This window comes from Balaenoptera physalus, assembly GCF_965194825.1.
Source record: "Balaenoptera physalus genome assembly, chromosome: 17".
NCBI lineage: Eukaryota > Metazoa > Chordata > Mammalia > Artiodactyla > Balaenopteridae > Balaenoptera > Balaenoptera physalus.
In genome coordinates, this window is record NC_138895.1 from 49,057,597 (window position 1) to 49,075,377 (window position 17,781).

At 37.9% G+C, this 17,781-nt stretch overlaps 1 protein-coding gene across 11 annotated transcripts in view; it reads left to right on the forward strand.

Moving 5' to 3' along the window:
- VPS13B (vacuolar protein sorting 13 homolog B) overlaps positions 1-17,781 on the forward strand; it is a 763,196-nt gene that overhangs the window by 590,890 nt on the left and 154,525 nt on the right. For all 11 annotated transcript variants that reach the window (XM_082432674.1, XM_082432665.1, XM_082432664.1 and 8 more), the window contains one exon: positions 9,208-9,410. In XM_082432674.1, coding sequence (XP_082288800.1) covers positions 9,208-9,410 — 203 coding nt within the window. The remainder of the gene's footprint in view (positions 1-9,207; positions 9,411-17,781) is intronic.

Genomic DNA, 17,781 nt, shown 5'->3' on the forward strand with positions numbered 1-17,781 from the left:
TCTTACACTTTTGTAGCATATTTCTGTAATTTTTTTCTTTCTTTTCTTCTCTCATCATTTTTGGAAATTTAAGGGAAAAATTAAAAGTACAGAAAATGTAAAGGATAATACATCAAATGCCTATATACTCATGAGCTAGAACAAATATAAACATCTTGTCATGTTTGCTTATATGTAAACACACACACACACACACAGGGGTAGAGGAGTGGTAAAACTTCACAAAATTATTCAACCTTTTCCAATGTTTCAGTGCTAAGAAGTTAGTTTTTTATAATTTTTACTTACAGTCATTTTGTCCCACCTTGCATTATTAGTCCATTAAGAAGAAGAATAACAGAGACCTTTAACTCACTTTCTGTTGCCATTTATTCTGGATTTTGAATGTATAAGTATCCATCTTACATGAACTCTGAATATTCTCTGTGGCCCTGGGTTTATATGTGTGGTGATATATAAAATAAGATTCATTTTATCCCAAGGAAGATATTTAGTATGTTTCCTGATTGAAAAAAACAAAAAGGAAGGGATGATGTCCCATAGGCCAGCTTCTCACAGAGTAAAAGAATGGGAACAGGAGAATTAATAACTCTGTCACGAGTCCCAGGATTATTTTCATAGATTGTGGTAAAAGTGTGAACTTTGCTTTACCACTCACAAATGACCCTTTGTGTAATTTATCACCACTCTTTATTATTAAGTGATCACCATAATCTCTTATTACTGGTCATTTACACCAAGATTAAAACCACTAGAACTAACATGTTTCTCTATTATTTTGTTGTACCTTTTTAAAAATGTAGCAGGAAATGTTCAAAAGGAAACAGAGACTCTGTTAAACTTAAAAACTGGTACTTGTGGGTGAACCTTTCTGTGGTGCCACAAGTAACTGGATCCCCTCGTTGAGGAGCAAAGCCACAGCAGGCTGGTGTGTGTAGCAAGTGCAGTGGGCAGGTAGGTACATGGGGATGAGTTAAACTACTTACATGTCTCAAAAGCAAACCACGCCTAATTTCCTAATTTCCATGTAGGTGTATGACATGAAAGAAAAGAAAGGAGACAGAAGGGACCAGGCAGGGCACGTTTATATCTATAGGTCATGTGTTTCCGTAATGCCTTTAGACAGTGCCTGTTCCTGTATCCTCACTGCCAACATTAGCATCTCAAATTCTCAATGCCCCCTTTGTGTTCATACGAGCCCATGATCAGTGCTGGTAGACCTGAGAAACAGGCAAGTACAAACTATAAAGGATTAGAAAAAGTAAGAATAGAGTGAGGGGTAGGCTATTGGGGAAATGAAGGGGTAAAGAAAAGAACAGCGACTCAACACATAGATATTCAATTAAGTATTTGATTAGAGTGAAAGAATTGACAGCACATAAAGTGAATAAAAAGCAAAAACTAAAATTGTTTGTATGATAATAGGGAAGTATTTGTGTTTTTCAACAGTTCACTTGCTGAACAGAGTCAAAATTATAAATGTTGTTGGTTGTCTTTTTTTCCCTCTGATGCTTACTGAGATCTCAGAACTTGAGGCTAAAAAAGGAAAAATCTTGTAATGTGAAAGAAAATTGCAAATTATTCGCTTTATCTTTGTATATACCCAATATATGGTAGATAACCAGTAAACATTGGTTGAATGAGTAATGCATGCATGCATAAATATCAAGTTGGAGGTGATCCAGTATATCCAAATTCCTTATAGACAGAAGCATGGAGTAGCACTTATTTAAGAAATTAGGCATGGTTATGGATACCATCATAAGAAATTATCCTTAAAGCCATTATAGTAAAGAAGTTCACTGAAATAGCTGACACATGGTGGCAGCCAGCAGCTCTAACACCTTCATTTTCTTGCCTTCAAAACCGGAAAGCAAGAGGAAAGGTTACTCTCCCCAAAGTATTATTGTACCTCATTGGTTTTCATTAAGCCTCATGTTCATCCTTGAACCAGATCAAACTCCAGAGAATATCAAACCTGAAAATCTAGAAATTTCAGCAGGTTCCTAGGCCTACTAGTCTACTTTCTAGAAAACCAGTCATTAAATTCTGCTATTGCTGGAATATAGCTGTAGCTGGGTCAGTGCCTGCCTCAACTGTAAGGTCTCTTATATTTCAGGCACACTGTGTCTCCTCCTGCCCTCCTCAGTGCTCACCTGAGTCTGACCCACCTTCTTTCTTCTTGTTTCAGGCTCCCAAATGTTTGCCCGACCATTGGCTTCCTATTTCTAGGCCATTTTCCCAAGGTCTCAGTCCCTACCTTTACCTTTACTCTCCTGAGAATTCTAGGTATCTCGTTTTCTCTACCAGAGCAAGAAAGAATAGAATTTGTATGACAGTAGGAAAATGTTCATGTGTTTAACAGTGTACACAGTAACACAAAAGCTGTCAACATTTTGATTTTTTTTATGTAAAAATGCAAGTCTAGAATTTTTTATTATATCCCTCCTCACCCTAGCTAATAAATATCAATACTTCTAGTTGTGTAACTTTGGGGAGTTAAGAAGAACCTTCCACCAACCCTACTCACGTTCTTCTTTGAGAAGGGATAAGCACTTTCTGAGGAATATACGGTAAGGAATCACGATGCAAATTTTGTCATTCCAGTTCTAGTTTTAAGGCAAAACCTCAGAAACTTAGTACAATATCAGTATTTTGAAGCCATTGCTGCACAGTAGAAATATCCAGTAAGGTTCAAATTCTGTATGTATTAAGTTACTTCTACAAAGAAGATTTTATCATATGCTTACAAATATCTTTGCATAAATGAAAAGTGCTATAGAGTGAGAAAGGTAATCTCGTTCTTCTGTATGCTCCAGAAAAAATGCTGTCAAGCCCATTCTTAATGAGACTTCTAGGGATAAATATCAGCCCTTGCTTTTGATAGTCTTTTCTTTGATAGATAATTACCTTTGCTTTAATAAAGTTGTCCTTTGTTTCTGTCTTAGCTCTTTTGCTTTAACTTTGACCACTCTCTCCAAAGTGATGTTTTAGGGATGATCAGACATCAACACATCAGAAGGAGTACTCTGCAGGTTTCTCACTGTTGTAGGAAGACATTACAAATAAGAAAAGGGAATAGGCTAGAAACCAAATCCTGTGGTTTTGGATTAGAACCAGAGGTATCAGTATGAATTCATGATTTTTAATATATTTACTGATAGATGCAGAAATATACATGTGTGTGTATACATGGGCAGTAGACACACATATACTTCTTAGCCCTCTCTACTGAGAGGCCCTAGAAACAGTGATACCCTAGCAGCAATGAGCATACCTACCACCCAGATTTTGGTTTCTAGATGCCATTCTTCAGCAAAAGAAACCAAAGCTCTGGAGAAATGACTGATGCCAGAGATGGGATGGGAAAAATACAACTGAGGCTGAAACATCTTGTGGCCAGAAAGTAAAGAAGTTCTCAAAAAATTATGGGGGTATATCACAGTGACACAGGAACCAACTTGAAGGGGTTCCCAATGGCCTAAGCTGGTTCAATTTAAGCAACAAAGTAAAATAAAGATAGTATTAGATTAGGACCCATAAAATAAATATCCATGAGTCCATACTGGTATAAATAAATAATTGAACTAATAAATAGATTAAAGGGGCAGCTCTTTTTACTATAGAATACTAGTTAATAATTGTAGAAGAGTAAGAGAAATAGGAAATCAACATTACCACACACCACAGTAATAATTGTTGCAGGCAAGAAGCATTAATGGATGCTAACATTAATGGGTAAAAGTTTGATGTAATAGAGGATATTTGCATAATCTGCAGATATCTCTCCACAGGATACTTACTGTTTACAAATGGAAAAATAACCACTTCACAGTGGCGAAATCTGGCAGACACCACTTTAGCCATGTGATGAACATTAGTATTACCAGCAAGTAGTAAAACATCAATATCACTTTCCCCAGTATGATGCACTGAGAAGGGTGTCAATCACTTCTCTGGTATTCTGGCCAAAAATGCATAACCTCATTCTAATGAGAAAACATCAGATAAACCCAAATTGAGAGATATTCTGCAAAATAATTGGCCTGGACTATTGAAGAGACTCAAGGTCATGAAAGACCAAAAAAAAAGCTAGAGGATCTGTCACTAATTAAAGGAGACTAAGGATCCTAGATTGCATCCTGGACCAGAAGAAGGACATTAGTGAGGGAAATGGCAAAATTTAAATAAAATCTGTAGATTACTTAGTAGTGTTATGCCAAAGTGAATTTCCTGATTTCAGTGTTTGTACTATAGTTACATAGCTGGGTGAAAGATACATGAGAACTCTGTATATTTTTGCAACTTTTAGGTAGGTCTAACATTATTTCAAAATAAAAAGGGTTTAGTTTCTTTTTCTTTTTTTTTTTTAGAGGAAGGGACTTGGAAATACGGCTTCTAAGGTCTCTTCCATCCAGCATTACTATTCTGTGATACAGTGATGCAAAATGAAGAATGGCAAAGATTTAAGCACTTTTCTTTCCTGCCTGTCAATTAAGAAATATATTGTGACAGCTGAAAATAGGATCAGATTCTAAACTGTCATTTAGTACAGTAGGATATGTCCTGAATAACTATTGTTTTGACTAGTCCTATACTGCATAAGATGGTCCTTGCCTCCGGGATGGTCACAGTCTACTGGTGAAGGTGGTGTGGCCTTCCTTTTCAGTCACTTAGATTACTAAGGTCTCTCTTCCTTGATGTTTTAAAATAATAGAGTTGGGTAGAATGATATAGAAATTGGTAAGTCTTGGAAACCTATCTAAGAGTGAACACTCAAAGTGGGTTCCAAAATTATCCAATCTGGGTGCCTGATGAGAATGATAAATAAGATTTAAAAAAAACCCTAGGAGAGCTTTGATATTAAACACTTCTCGTGTGAGGGACCAATAGAACATTCACATTAAGATTACCATCAGATAATTGGGTATTTCATTGCAGGGTACTACGAAGATGCATGTATTTGAGAATAAAAGGTATCGTAATTCTGACATTCCCTTAATGCTCATTTGCTAGATGACTGTACTGAATTAAGCCTATACTTGTATACTCCCATTATGACAAATTTTTGAATAATGAATTGGTGTGTTTCATTTAGCAAGTACTTACTGTTGAGAAGTAAATATTTTAGGAAATGTAATGCAGTTAAGTCAGAAATTGTGACTTCAGTTCTAAACTCCATTAATAAAAATAATTGTTGATTCTTGGGTATATGAGGGCCTGTTTCAATTTTTTAATTTACTGTTCTATTTTTTCTTTAAGTGAAGTGTAACTCTGAATCAATAAAATTGTGTAAATGAAGTGGAAGTCTTAGTGCCACTATATATTTGATGAACAAATTTAAGAAGTTGATTTTCACCATCATAATTTTTAACAAGAGTCTTAACCCTAATGCTTTTGTGAGTGTGATTGTCCTCTATGGAAGATTAGAAGTTGTGTATCTTATTTCTACAGTAGGAATATACAACATATATGCAGTTTTCAAGTCTCCACAAAGTTGAAAAGCCAACATGGGTACTCTACTTTGAAACGTGTATGCTGTGGGCCTAAGGTGTCTTTTAATCTTTCATCTCTTTTTTTTTTCCCCTTTAACATCTTTATTGGAGTATAATTGCTTTACAATGTTGTGTTAGTTTCTGCTGTATAAGAAAATAAATCAGCTATATGCATACGTATATCCCCATATCCCCTCCCTCTTGCATCTCCCTCCCACCCTCCTTATCCCACCCCTCTAGGTGGTCTCAAAGCACCGAGCTGATCTCCCTGTGATATGCAGCTGCTTCCCACTAGCTCTCCATTTTACATTTGGTAGTATATATTTGTCCATGCCACTCTCTCACTTCATCCCAGCTTACCCTTCCCCCTCCCTGTGTCCTCAAGTTCATTCTCTGCATCTTTGTCTTTATTCCTATCCTGCCCCAGGTTCATCAGAACCTTTTTTTTTAGATTCCATATATATGGGTTAGCATATGGTGTTTGTTTTTCTCTTTCTGACTTACTTCATTCTGTATGACTGACTCTAGGTCCATCCACCTCACTACAAATAACTCAATTTTGTTTCTTTTTATGGCTGAGTAATATTCCATTGTATATATGTGCCACATGTTCTTTATCCATTCATCTGTCGATGGACACTTAGGTTGCTTCCATGTCCTGGCTATTGTAAATAGTGCTACAGTGAACATTGTGGTACATGTCTCTTTTTGAATTACAGTTTTCTCAGGGTATATGCCCAGTAGTGGGATTGCTGGGTCATACGGTAGTTCTATTTTTAGTTTTTTAAGAAACCTCCATACTGTTCTCCATAGTGGCTGTATCAATTTACATTCCCACCAATGGTGCAAGAGGGTTCCCTTTTCTCCACACCCTCTCCAGCATTTATTGTTTGTAGATTTTTTGTTGATGGCCATTTTGACTGGTGTGAGGTGATACCTCATTGTAGTTTTGATTTGCATTTCTCTAATGATTAGTGATGTTGAGCATCTTTTCATGTGTTTGTTGGCAATCTGTATATCTTCTTTGGAGAAATGTCTGTTTAGATATTCTGCCCATTTTTGGACTGGGTTGTTTTTCTAATATTGAGCTGCATGAGCTGCTTGTATATTTTGGAGATTAATCCTTTGTCAGTTGTTTCATTTGCAAATATTTTCTCCTATTTTGAAGGTTCTCTTTTCGTCTTGTTTATGGTTTTCATTGCTGTGCAAAAGCTTTTAAGTTTCATTAGATCCCATTTGTTTATTTTTGTTTTTATTTCCATTTCTCTAGGAGGTGGGTCAAAAAGGATCTTGCTGTGATTTATGTCATAGAGTGTTCTGCCTATGTTTTCCTCTAAGAGTTTTATAGTGTCTGGCCTTACATTTAGGTCTTAATCCATTTTGAGTTTATTTTGGTGTATGGTGTTAGGAAGTGTTCTAATTTCATTCTTTTACATGTAGCTCTCCAGTTTTCCCAGCACCACTTATTGAAGAGGCAGTCTTTCCTCCATTGTATACTCTTGCCTCTTTTATCAAAGGTAAAGTGACCATATGTGCATGGGTTTATCTCTGGGCTTTCTATCCTGTTCCATTGATCTGTATTTCTGTTTTTGTGCCAGTACCATACTGTCTTGATTACTGTAGCTTTGTAGTATAGTCTGAAGTCAGTGAGCCTGATTCCTCCAGCTCCATTTTTCTTTCTCAAGATTGCTTTGGCTATTCAGGGCCTTTTGTGTTTCCATACTAATTGTGAAATTTTTTGATGCAAGAGGGAGGAGATATGGGAGTATATGTATATGTATAGCTGATTCACTTTGTTATAAAGCAGAAACTAACACACCATTGTAAAACAATTGTACTCCAATAAAGATGTTAAAAAAAAAAAGCCTTGGCTATGGGGGCAGAGTTTAGGTGGGGGGTGGAACTTAGACAGGGGTGGGGCTTTGGGTGGGGCAGGACCTAGGCGGGTTATGGGGGCAACGTTCAAGCCTAGGGCGGGGCCTCTGCTTAGGACCTGCGTGGAAGGGGGGAGGCAGCACGTGGAAAGGAGGGCCTCTGGAGTGTGGGGTTCCCGAGTTTGGAGGTAGGGCCCTGAGTGAGGGTGTTTGGGTTCCGTTTAGGCTCAGCTCATTGGAGGGGGTCTCCAAATGTAGAGGTAGGGCCCTGGGTGGGGTGTAGGGACGGGGCTTGGGCTCTGCGCGGCAAGAGGAAGGCTCCGAGGGCAGAGGATTAGGCCCAGGAGCCCAAGAGGCTTCCCGGTGCCTAAGTGGACAGGGAAGGCACTGGCCCCGTTCCCTTCCGTTCCTTCATGTCCCCCCACCCCCCACCATCTCCCCCATGGCCACTGGACCCCTAACTGTGGGTGCATCCCTCTGGATGTAGGAACTCCTCCCCTCCCCCTGCTACCTCTCAGGGGTGCAGGTCCCGGAGGTCTGGCCTTTACTTTTGCTCCCCCTTCCCTCCCTCCCACTCCCTCAGGACCCTCGTGGCTGGAGGGGGCCTCTGTCAGCAGTGGATCAGGCCCCGGGATCTCAGCAGTTCCTAGGGGTCCAAGTAGGTAGGGGAAACCTGGCCATGCTGCCTTTTGATCCTCTGCCCTCCCAATGGTTCCCCAATTTCCCACTTCCAGTGTGGGATCCCTTCCTCTCCCCCAGCAGCCCCTCAGGGGCGCCAGTCCCACCCCGCCTCCACTTCTCCTCCCCCTTCACTCCCCCCGCACCCCATGTACTACCCAGTCGCTGGGGGTTCCTCCCGTCCCCTTAGGTGTCCGTGATCCCCCACGAGTACCTGGTAGGTACCCTACTTGTGAGGAGACAGGAATTCCGCATCCTCCTACTACGGCATCTTGACTCCCTCTTTCATCCCTTTTAAGGATCAAATATCATTAGAAAAATAAGCCATGGGCATTACATACGTGGTCTGGTGAAATTCAGTATTCACAATGACAATTCAGAATATGAGCTCCTTAGGGGAAAGTTAACCCACCACTCTAACTTTGCATCGAAATATCTTAAAGTGTGCCATTGGTTTTATGAAAAGGTTTTGATCTACACTTCGAGTTTAAGTTCAAAAGAAAAGCTACATTTTAAAGTGTATTCCTTTTCTGGGTATATTTACTTTGAACTATAGCATATAGTTTTTCTCATAAATCTAACCTGCCACTATCTGTTTTTAAGACTTTGTAAACTTCAAGTGGTTATGATGTGTGAAGTTTGGATTAAACTAAAATTTTTAGAAAACACATGTTATATATTTTGATTGTTTTGAATTTTAACATGGGCCAGTCAAAAACTTGAGTGTCTCACAAAGTAATATACTGTACTCTGTTACTACAAGAAATCACAGAAAATTGCCCTCTCCCATCATGTTAACAATAGACAAATGAAGCAGCTGTTCTCATTCTTAAATGTAGTGTTTGAAAAACTTGCACAATTTAATGAAAATGTCTCTACTCATAAAACTTAAAATGCTCACACATGGAAAAAGTCATAACGTTTTGGCAAATATTGCTTTGTTAGGAATGTGAGTGAGGTATACCTGCTTCATAACTAGAATTCTATATAAATGGCATGAAACTGTGGGGAAAAGCCAACTGAAAAGAAAACTCTGACAAAGGATGAGTTAATACTCTTAAAAAATGCAGATAGTTCTTGCCCAAACATACTTTTTCTTTGACAAGGAAGAATTATAACATATACCCCGCTCCATCCCTTCTTTTTTTCTTTTTCCCCAGGTGTAATTCTTGGATCATCATTTCTACTCAGCGTAAATGATTTTCTCCTTAAAACAAGTCTCAAAGAAAGAAGTCGGATTCTGATAGGACCATGTTGTGCTACTGCCAATCTGGAAGCTAAATGGTGTAAACACAGTGGCAATCCAGGCCCAGAACAGTCCGTACCAAAAATATCCATTGATTTAAGAGGAGGTCTGCTGCAGGTCTGTTGGGATTGGCCCCATTTTTCCCATAAGTTTTAAACTAGCCTTTGTTCATTGTTTGAACTGTTTCATTAAATTTTAAATCTTGGTGTGGTGAGAAAAGGGTATTGTCAGATTGCTGTTTTACTAAACTTTTTTAACAGCTTTATTGAGATATAATTCACAAACCATACAGTTCACCTAATTAAGGAATACGATTCAGTGGTTTTTTACTATATTCACAGAGTCGTGTGGTCATCACAACAATCCATTTTAAAACATTTTCACACACCCACCTCCAAAACCCTTTATCCATTAGCATTCACTCCCCATTATCCTCCAATTCCCTCTCCAGAACTAGGCAACCACTAACTATTTTCTGTCTCTACATATTTGACTCTTCTGGACATTTCATGTAAATGGAATCATATGAAATGTGGTCTTTTGTGAATGACTTCTTTCACTTAGCATCATGTTTTCAAGGTTCATTCATGTTTTTGCAGGTGCCACTGCTTTATTCCTTTTTATGACCAAATAATACTCCATTGTATGGATATACCTCATTTTATTTATCCATTCAGCAATTGATGGATGTTTAGATTCTTTCCACTTTTAGCTATTATGAATCATGCTGCTGTGAACATTTGTGTACAAGTTTTGTGTGGACATGTTTGGAATTGCTGAGTCAATAAACTTTTTTCTATGTGTAGACTTTTCTAATTACAAAGTAGTCAGCCTGTCTCAAGCAGTGTCATCAGCAGTAATATAAGAACCATTTCCTAACAACAGGTCGTTAGCTATTATGATGTCTGATTGCTAACATGGTATATAACCTTACATTGCAACCTTTTATGCATTTGATTTGCAGCCAAGTATTGAATGTGTGAGGGTATCCAACTTATTTCTTGATATTTTCTATTTGGATAGAATTTGAATGTGTTCTTTTTTTTTTAACATCTTTATTGGAGTATAATTGCTTTACAATGGTGTGTTAATTTCCGCTGTATAACAAAGTGAATCACCTATACATAAACATATATCCCCATATCACCTCCCTCTTGCATCTCCCTCCCAACCTCCCTAACCTACCCCTCTAGGTGGGCACAAAGCACTGAGCTGATCTCCCTGTGCTATGCAGCTGCTTCCCACTAGCTATCTATTTTACATTTGGTAGTATATATATATATATGTCCATGCCACTCTCTCACTTCGTCGCAGCTTACCCTTCCCCCTCCCCATGTCCTCAAGTCCATTCTCTACATCTGCGTCTTTATTCCGGTCCTGCCCCTAGGTTTGTCAAAACCATTTTTTTTTTAGATTCCATATATGTTAGCATACGGTATTTGTGTTTCTCTTTCTGACTTACTTCACTTTGTATGACACACTCTAGGTCCATCCACTTCACTACAAATAAATCAATTTTGTTCCTTTTTATGGCTGAGTAATATTCCATTGTATATACGTGCCACATCTTCTTTATCCATTCATCTGTCGATGGACACTTAGGTTGCTTCCATGTCCTGGCTATTGTAAATAGAGCTGCAGTGAACATTGTGGTACATGACTCTTTTTGAATTATGGTTTTCGCAGGGTATATGCCCAGTAGTGGGATTGCTGGGTCGTATGGTAGTTCCATTTTTAGTTTTTTAAGGAACCTCCATACCGTTCTCCATAGTGGCTGTATCAATTTACGTTCCCACCAACAGTGCAAGAGGGTTCCCTTTTCTCCACACGCTCTCCAGCATTTATTATTTGTAGATTTTTTGATGATGGCCATTCTGACCTGTGTGAGGTGATACCTCATTGTGGTTTTGATTTGCATTTCTCTAATGATTAGTGATGTTGAGCATCTTTTCATGTGTTTGTTGGCAATCTGTATATCTTCTTTGGAGAAATGTCTATTTAGGTCTTGTGCCCATTTTTGGATTGGGTTGTTTGTTTTTTTGATATTGAGCTGCATGAGCTGCTTGTATATTTTGGAGGTTAATCCTTTGTCAGTTACTTCGTTTGCAAATATTTTCTCCCATTCTGAGGGTTGTCATTTTGTCTTGTTTATGGTTTTCATTGCTGTGCAAAAGCTTTAAGTTTCATTAGGTCCCATTTGTTTACTTTTGTTTTTATTGCGATTTCTCTAGGAGGTGGGTCAAAAAGGATCTTGCTGTGATTTATGTCAGAGTGTTCTGCCTATGTTTTCCTCTAAGAGTTTTATAGTGTCTGGCCTTACATTTAGGTCTTTAATCCATTTTGAGTTTATTTTTGTGTATGGTGTTAAGGAGTGTTCTAATTTCATTCTTTTACATGTAGCTATCCAGTTTTCCCGGCACCACTTATTGAAGAGGCTGTCTTTTTTCCATTGTATATTATTGCCTCCTTTATCAAAAATAAGGTGACCATGTGTGTGTGGGTTTATCTCTGGGCTTTCTATCCTGTTCCATTGATCTATATTTCTGTTTTTGTGCCAGTACCATACTGTCTTGATTACTATAGCTTTGTAGTATAGTCTGAAGTCCAGGAGCCTGATTCCTCCAGCTCTGTTTTTCTTTCTCAAGACTGCTTTGGCTATTCGGGGTCTTTTGTGTTGCCATACAAATTGTGAAATTTTTTGTTCTAGTTCTGTGAAAAATGCCATTGGTAGTTTGTTTTTTTGTTGGGTTTTTTTTTTCCATTTTGACTTTTAATTGTAACATTCTCCTCAATAGCCAAAGCAGATGTCACCATTAATGATGTTAGTGTTTCTCTAGGTATGAGAAGATGCAAGAATTTCGGCTCAAAAAATCTCCTGAAAATATCTAACTATCTGAAGGCCTGTTCTGCCAGTTTTTCCCAGAGCAGAGACTGCCTCATTCCTGATCTCCACTCTGAACTCCTTCAGGGGGTGTTGAAGATCAGCAGCTGCAGTGGCTCATGATTTAATCTTTGTAGAGGCAGACAGCAAGTGCCAATGGCAAGTGCCAATTTCCAGTCAGCAGGGCCCCTTCATGGTCATAAATTTGACCATGGTTTGGGGGGCATTTCATGACCATTTCATTCCATGGTGCTAGGAATGGTCATTCCCAGGCCTGGCAAAGAGTTTTCTGATAGGCTACTCAATGTGCTTTTACTGGACTAGGCCTTAGGAGTAGCCAAAAAATCTCTGGACCACCTGTCTTACTAGTCTGTTACAGTCCAGGAAAATATTCCCTTGTTGCTTCTTCCCATATCTAGAGTTACACTGTTACCATCATTGATCTTACATGGAACCATATATAATCATTTTATGACAGGCTCAGTCACACATTTGGTAATGTAAGAAACAACAATTTTGTAAAACAGGTGAAATACAAATAACATAGCTAGCAGTATTAGAGAAGTCATAAGTAAGAATTAAGCGAGCTTCCATTAGGTGTGGCCCAGTATATCCCAGGTTGTCTGACTTAGTCTGTTCTGTATCAATCCTTATCTTTAAGGTAAATTATATATTGGCACTGTCCATAAGGCACCCCGCCCAGTTTCCTAGTGTTACTAGGCTGATTATCCTTACTCTGATTTAATTGTTCCCAACATAGAGGAGCCTTTAAACTTAAATTACCATGGCCTGGTGTTAACTACATAAATCTATCCCGTAATTGTGGGAGGTCTTATTCCTTGACTGAAATTTTGCTTGTTGCTGTGATTGAGCCTGAGTAATAAAGAAAAATTTATGGCCAGAGTCAGAGTAGGATCATTAATTGGCTAGGTGAGGGGATCCCACCTAGTAATATTAATAGTGGCCTAAATAGAACTATAATTTCTCTCTTCTAGAATAAATTTCCTAAGAGCCAACCAGTTTGAGCATAGTAGTAGTTACCAAGGTAACCCAGAAGTACTAGACACAGGTAACTGGCCACAAACCCAACAACTGGATTGATTTTTAAAACTAGCATAGGATCGTGCCCATGATAGGAAAACATTTGATTCATATGCAAGGGTCCAAGAAGTCAAGAAAACATTATAAATGATCATACGAGTCAGGTCCAGGATCTTGGGCAAGCTGTCTACTTCTGATGTCTTCTTCTTCTCATCCTGGTATGAGTGTAGTTTCTCTTTTGTTTGAGCATTGTTTTAAGGTGATTTTAAGGTCATCCAAACTCTCCATAGGCCAGTCCACTGCAAGGGCCCTTTGTGAGTGGAAATTAATCCAGGAGTCAATCCCTTCAGCTTCACTGTGCATGAGCTAGTTAAGAGTACCTGATAAGTGTCCTTCCATCCAGGTTGGAGATAGTCTTTAAATTATGTCTGTTCCAGCATGCATAATCTCCTGGTACCAGGTCCTGGGGCATCTGATCTTCATTTAAAGATAGATTACTGAGATAAACTTCAGAAACAAACTTAGAGTGTCCTTCAATTAAACTTTACATTAATATAGCATGACAGCAAGGAACTACCTGGGAGATAATTCTTAATAAATATAGACCCCCCATTAACAAAACTGGAATTTAATATTCACTGAAACATAATATTTTTCTCTCTAAAATTACGCTCATTTTTACCAAATATAACCAAACTAAGAGTAGTTTGTTTGCATAATAAGTCTGGTCTCAATAAACTTGGCCTGATGATTTATATAACTATGATGATATAGACTTTGTGTGTGTGTGTGTGAAATTTTTATAAGGAGTCTCATACCGAACTTTTAAAAGATCTCTCAGGACTAGGAAAGTCATACCAAGGGCATATCACACATTTTGCCTAACAGATCTAGGTGAATTCCTCACTTTTCTTCTCTTTTTTTTTTTTTTTTTTAAATTTTGAATTTTATTTTATTTTTTTATACAGCAAGTTCTTATTAGTCATCAATTTTATACATATCAGTGTATACACGTCAATCCCAATTGCCCAATTCATCACACCACCCCCCCCCACCCCCCCGCGGCTTTCCCCCCTTGGTGTCCATACGTGTGTTCTCTACATCGGTGTCTCAATTTCTGCCCTGCAAACCAGTTCATCTGTACCATTTTTCTAGGTTCCACATATATGTGTTAATATACGATATTTGTTTTTCTCTTTCTGACTTAACTTCACTCTGTATGACACTCTCTAGATCCATCCACGTCTCAACAAATGACCCAATTTCATGTTTCTGTTTTTGTGCCAGTACCATATTGTCTTGATTACTGTAACTTTGTAGTATAGTCTGAAGTCAGGGGGTCTGATTCCGCCAGCTCCGTTTTTTTCCCTCACGACTGCTTTCACTATTCGGGGTCTTTGGTGTCTCCATACAAATTTTAAGATTTTTCGTTGTAGTTCCGTAAAAAATGCCATTGGTAATTTGATAGGGATTGCATTGAATCTGTAGATTGCTTTGGGGAGTAGAGTCATTTTCACAATATTGATTCTTCCAATCCAAGAACATGGTATATCTCTCCATCTGTTGGTATCATCTTTAATTTCTTTCATCAGTGTCTTATAGTTTTCTGCGTACAGGTCTTTTGTCTCCCTAGGTAAGTTTATTCCTAGGTATTTTATTCTTTTTGTTGCAATGGTAGATGGGAGTGTTTCCTTTATTTCTCTTTCAGATTTTTCATCATTAGTGTATAGGAATGCAAGAGATTTCTGTGCATTAATTTTATATCCTGCAACTTTACCAGATTCATTGATTAGCTCTAGTAGTTTTCTGGTGGCATCTTTAGGATTTTCTATGTATAGTATCATGTCATCTGCAAACAGTGACAGTTTTACTTCTTTTCCCATTTGTATTCCCTTTTTTCTTTTTCTTCTCTGATTGCCATGGCTAGGACTTCCAAAACTATGTTGAATAATAGTGGTGAGAGTGGACATCCTTGTCTCATTCCTTATCTTAGAGGAAATGCTTTCAGTTTTTCACCATTGAGAATGATGTTTGCTGTGGGTTTGTCATATATGACCTTTATTATGTTGAGGTAGGTTCCCTCTATGCCCATTTTCTGGAGAGTTTTTATCATAAATGGGTGTTGAATTTTGTCAAAAGCTTTTTCTGCATCTATTGAGATGATCATATGGTTTTTCAGTTTGTTAATATGATGTGTCACATTGTTAATCAATTTGTTAATATGGTGTATCACATTGATTGATTTGCTTATATTGAAGAATCCATGCATCCCTGGGATAAATCCCACTTGATCATGGTGTATGATCCTATTAATGTATTGTTAAGTTCTGTTTGCTAGTATTTTGTTAAGAATTTTTGCATCTACATTCATCTGTGATATTGGTCTGTAATTTTCTTTTTTTGTAGTATCTTTGTCTGGTTTTGGTATCAGAGTGATGGTGACCTCATAAAATGAGTTTGGGAGTGTTCCTTCCCCGCAATTTTTTGGAAGAGTTTGAGAAGGATGGGTGTTAGATCTTCTCTAAATGTTTGACACAATCCACCTGTGAAACCATCTGGTCCTGGACTTTTGTTTGCTGGAAGATTTTTAATCACAGTTTCAATTTCATTACTTGTGATTGGTCTGTTCTTATTTTCTGTTTCTTCCTGGTTCAGTCTTGGAAGGTTATACCTTTCTAAGAATTTGTCCATTTCTTCCAGGTTCTCCATTTTATTGGCATAGAGTTGCTTGTAGTAGTCTCTTAGGATGCTTTGTATTTCTGCAGTGTCTGTTGTAACTTCTCTTTTTCATTTCTAATTTTATTGATTTGAGTCCTCTCCCTCCTTTTCTTGGTGAGTCTGGCTAATGGTTTACCAATTACGTTTATCTCCTCAAACAACCAGCTTTTAGTTTTACTGATTTTTGCTATTTTTTTCTTTGTTTCTATTTCATTATTTCTGCTCTGATCTTTATGATTTCTTTCCTTCTGCTAACTTTGGGTTTTGTTTGTTCTTCTTTCTCTAGTTCCTTTAGGTGTAAGGTTAGATTGTTTATTTGAGATTTTTCTTGTTTCTTGAGGTAGGCTTGTATAGCTATAAACTTCCCTCTTAGAACTGCTTTTGCTGCATCCCATAGGTTTTGGACTGTTGTGTTTTCATTGTCATTTGTCTCTAGGTATTTTTTGATTTCCTCTTTGATTTCTTTAGTGATCGCTTGGTCATTTAGTAACATATTATTAGCCTGCATGTGTTTCTGTTTTTTACTTTTTTTCCCTGTAATTCATTTTGAGTCTCATTGCATTGTGGTCAGAAAAGATGCTTGATATGATTTCAATTTTCTTAAATTTACTGAGGCTTGATTTGTGACCCAAGATGTGATCTATCCTGGAGAATGTTCTGTGCGCACTTGAAAAAAAAGTGTAATCTGCTGTTTTTGGATGGAATGTCCTATAAATATCAATTAAATCTATCTGGTCTATTGTGTCATTTAAAGCTACTGTTTCCTTATTTATTTTCATTTTGGATGATCTGTTCATTGGTGTAAGTGAGGTGTTAAAATCCCCCATTATTATTGTGTCACTGTCGATTTCCTCTTTTATAGCTGTTAGCAGTGGCCTTATGTATTCAGGTGCTCCTATGTTGGGTGCATATATATTTATAATTGTTATATCTTCTTCTTGGATTGATTCCTTGATCATTATGTAGTGTCCTTCTTTGTCTCTTGTAACGGTCTTTATTTTAAAATCTATTTTATCTGATATGAGTATTGCTACTGCAGCTTTTTTTTGATTTCCATTTGCATGGAATATCTTTTTCCATCCCCTCACTTTCAGTCTGTGTGTGTCCCTAGGTCTGAAGTGGTCTCTTTTAGACAGCCTGTATATGGGTCTTGTTTTTGTATCCATTCAGCAAGCCTGTGTCTTTTGGCTGGAGCATTTAATCCATTCACGTTTAAGGTAATTATCGATATGTATGTTCCTATGACCATTTTCTTAATTGTTTTGGGTTTGTTTTTGTAGGTCCTTTTCTTCTCTTGTGTTTCCCACTTAGAGAAGTTCCTTTAGCGTTTGTTGTAGAGCTGGTTTGATGGTGCTGAATTATCTTAGCTTTTGCATGTCTGTAAAGCTTTTGATTTCTCCGTCGAATCTGAATGAGATCCTTGCGGGGTAGAGTACTCTTGGTTGTAGGTTCTTCCCTTTCATCACTTTAAGTATACCATGCCACTCCCTTCTGTCTTGTAGAGTTTCTGCTGACAAATCTGCTGTTAACCTTATGGGAATTCCGTTGTATGTTATGTGTCGTTTTTCCCTTGCTGCTTTCAGTAATTTTCTTTCTCTTTAATTTTTGCCAGTTTGATTACTGTGTGTCTCAACGTGTTTCGCCTTGGGGTTATCCTGTATGGGACTCGCTGCGCTTCCTGGACTTGGGTGGCTATTTCCTTTCTCATGTTTGGGAAGTTTTGGACTATAATCTCTTCAAAATTTTCTCTGCTCCTTTCTCTCTCTCTTCTCCTTCTGGGACCCCTATAATGCGAATGTTGTTGCATTTAATGTTGTCCCAGAAGTCTCTTAGGCTGTCTTCATTTCT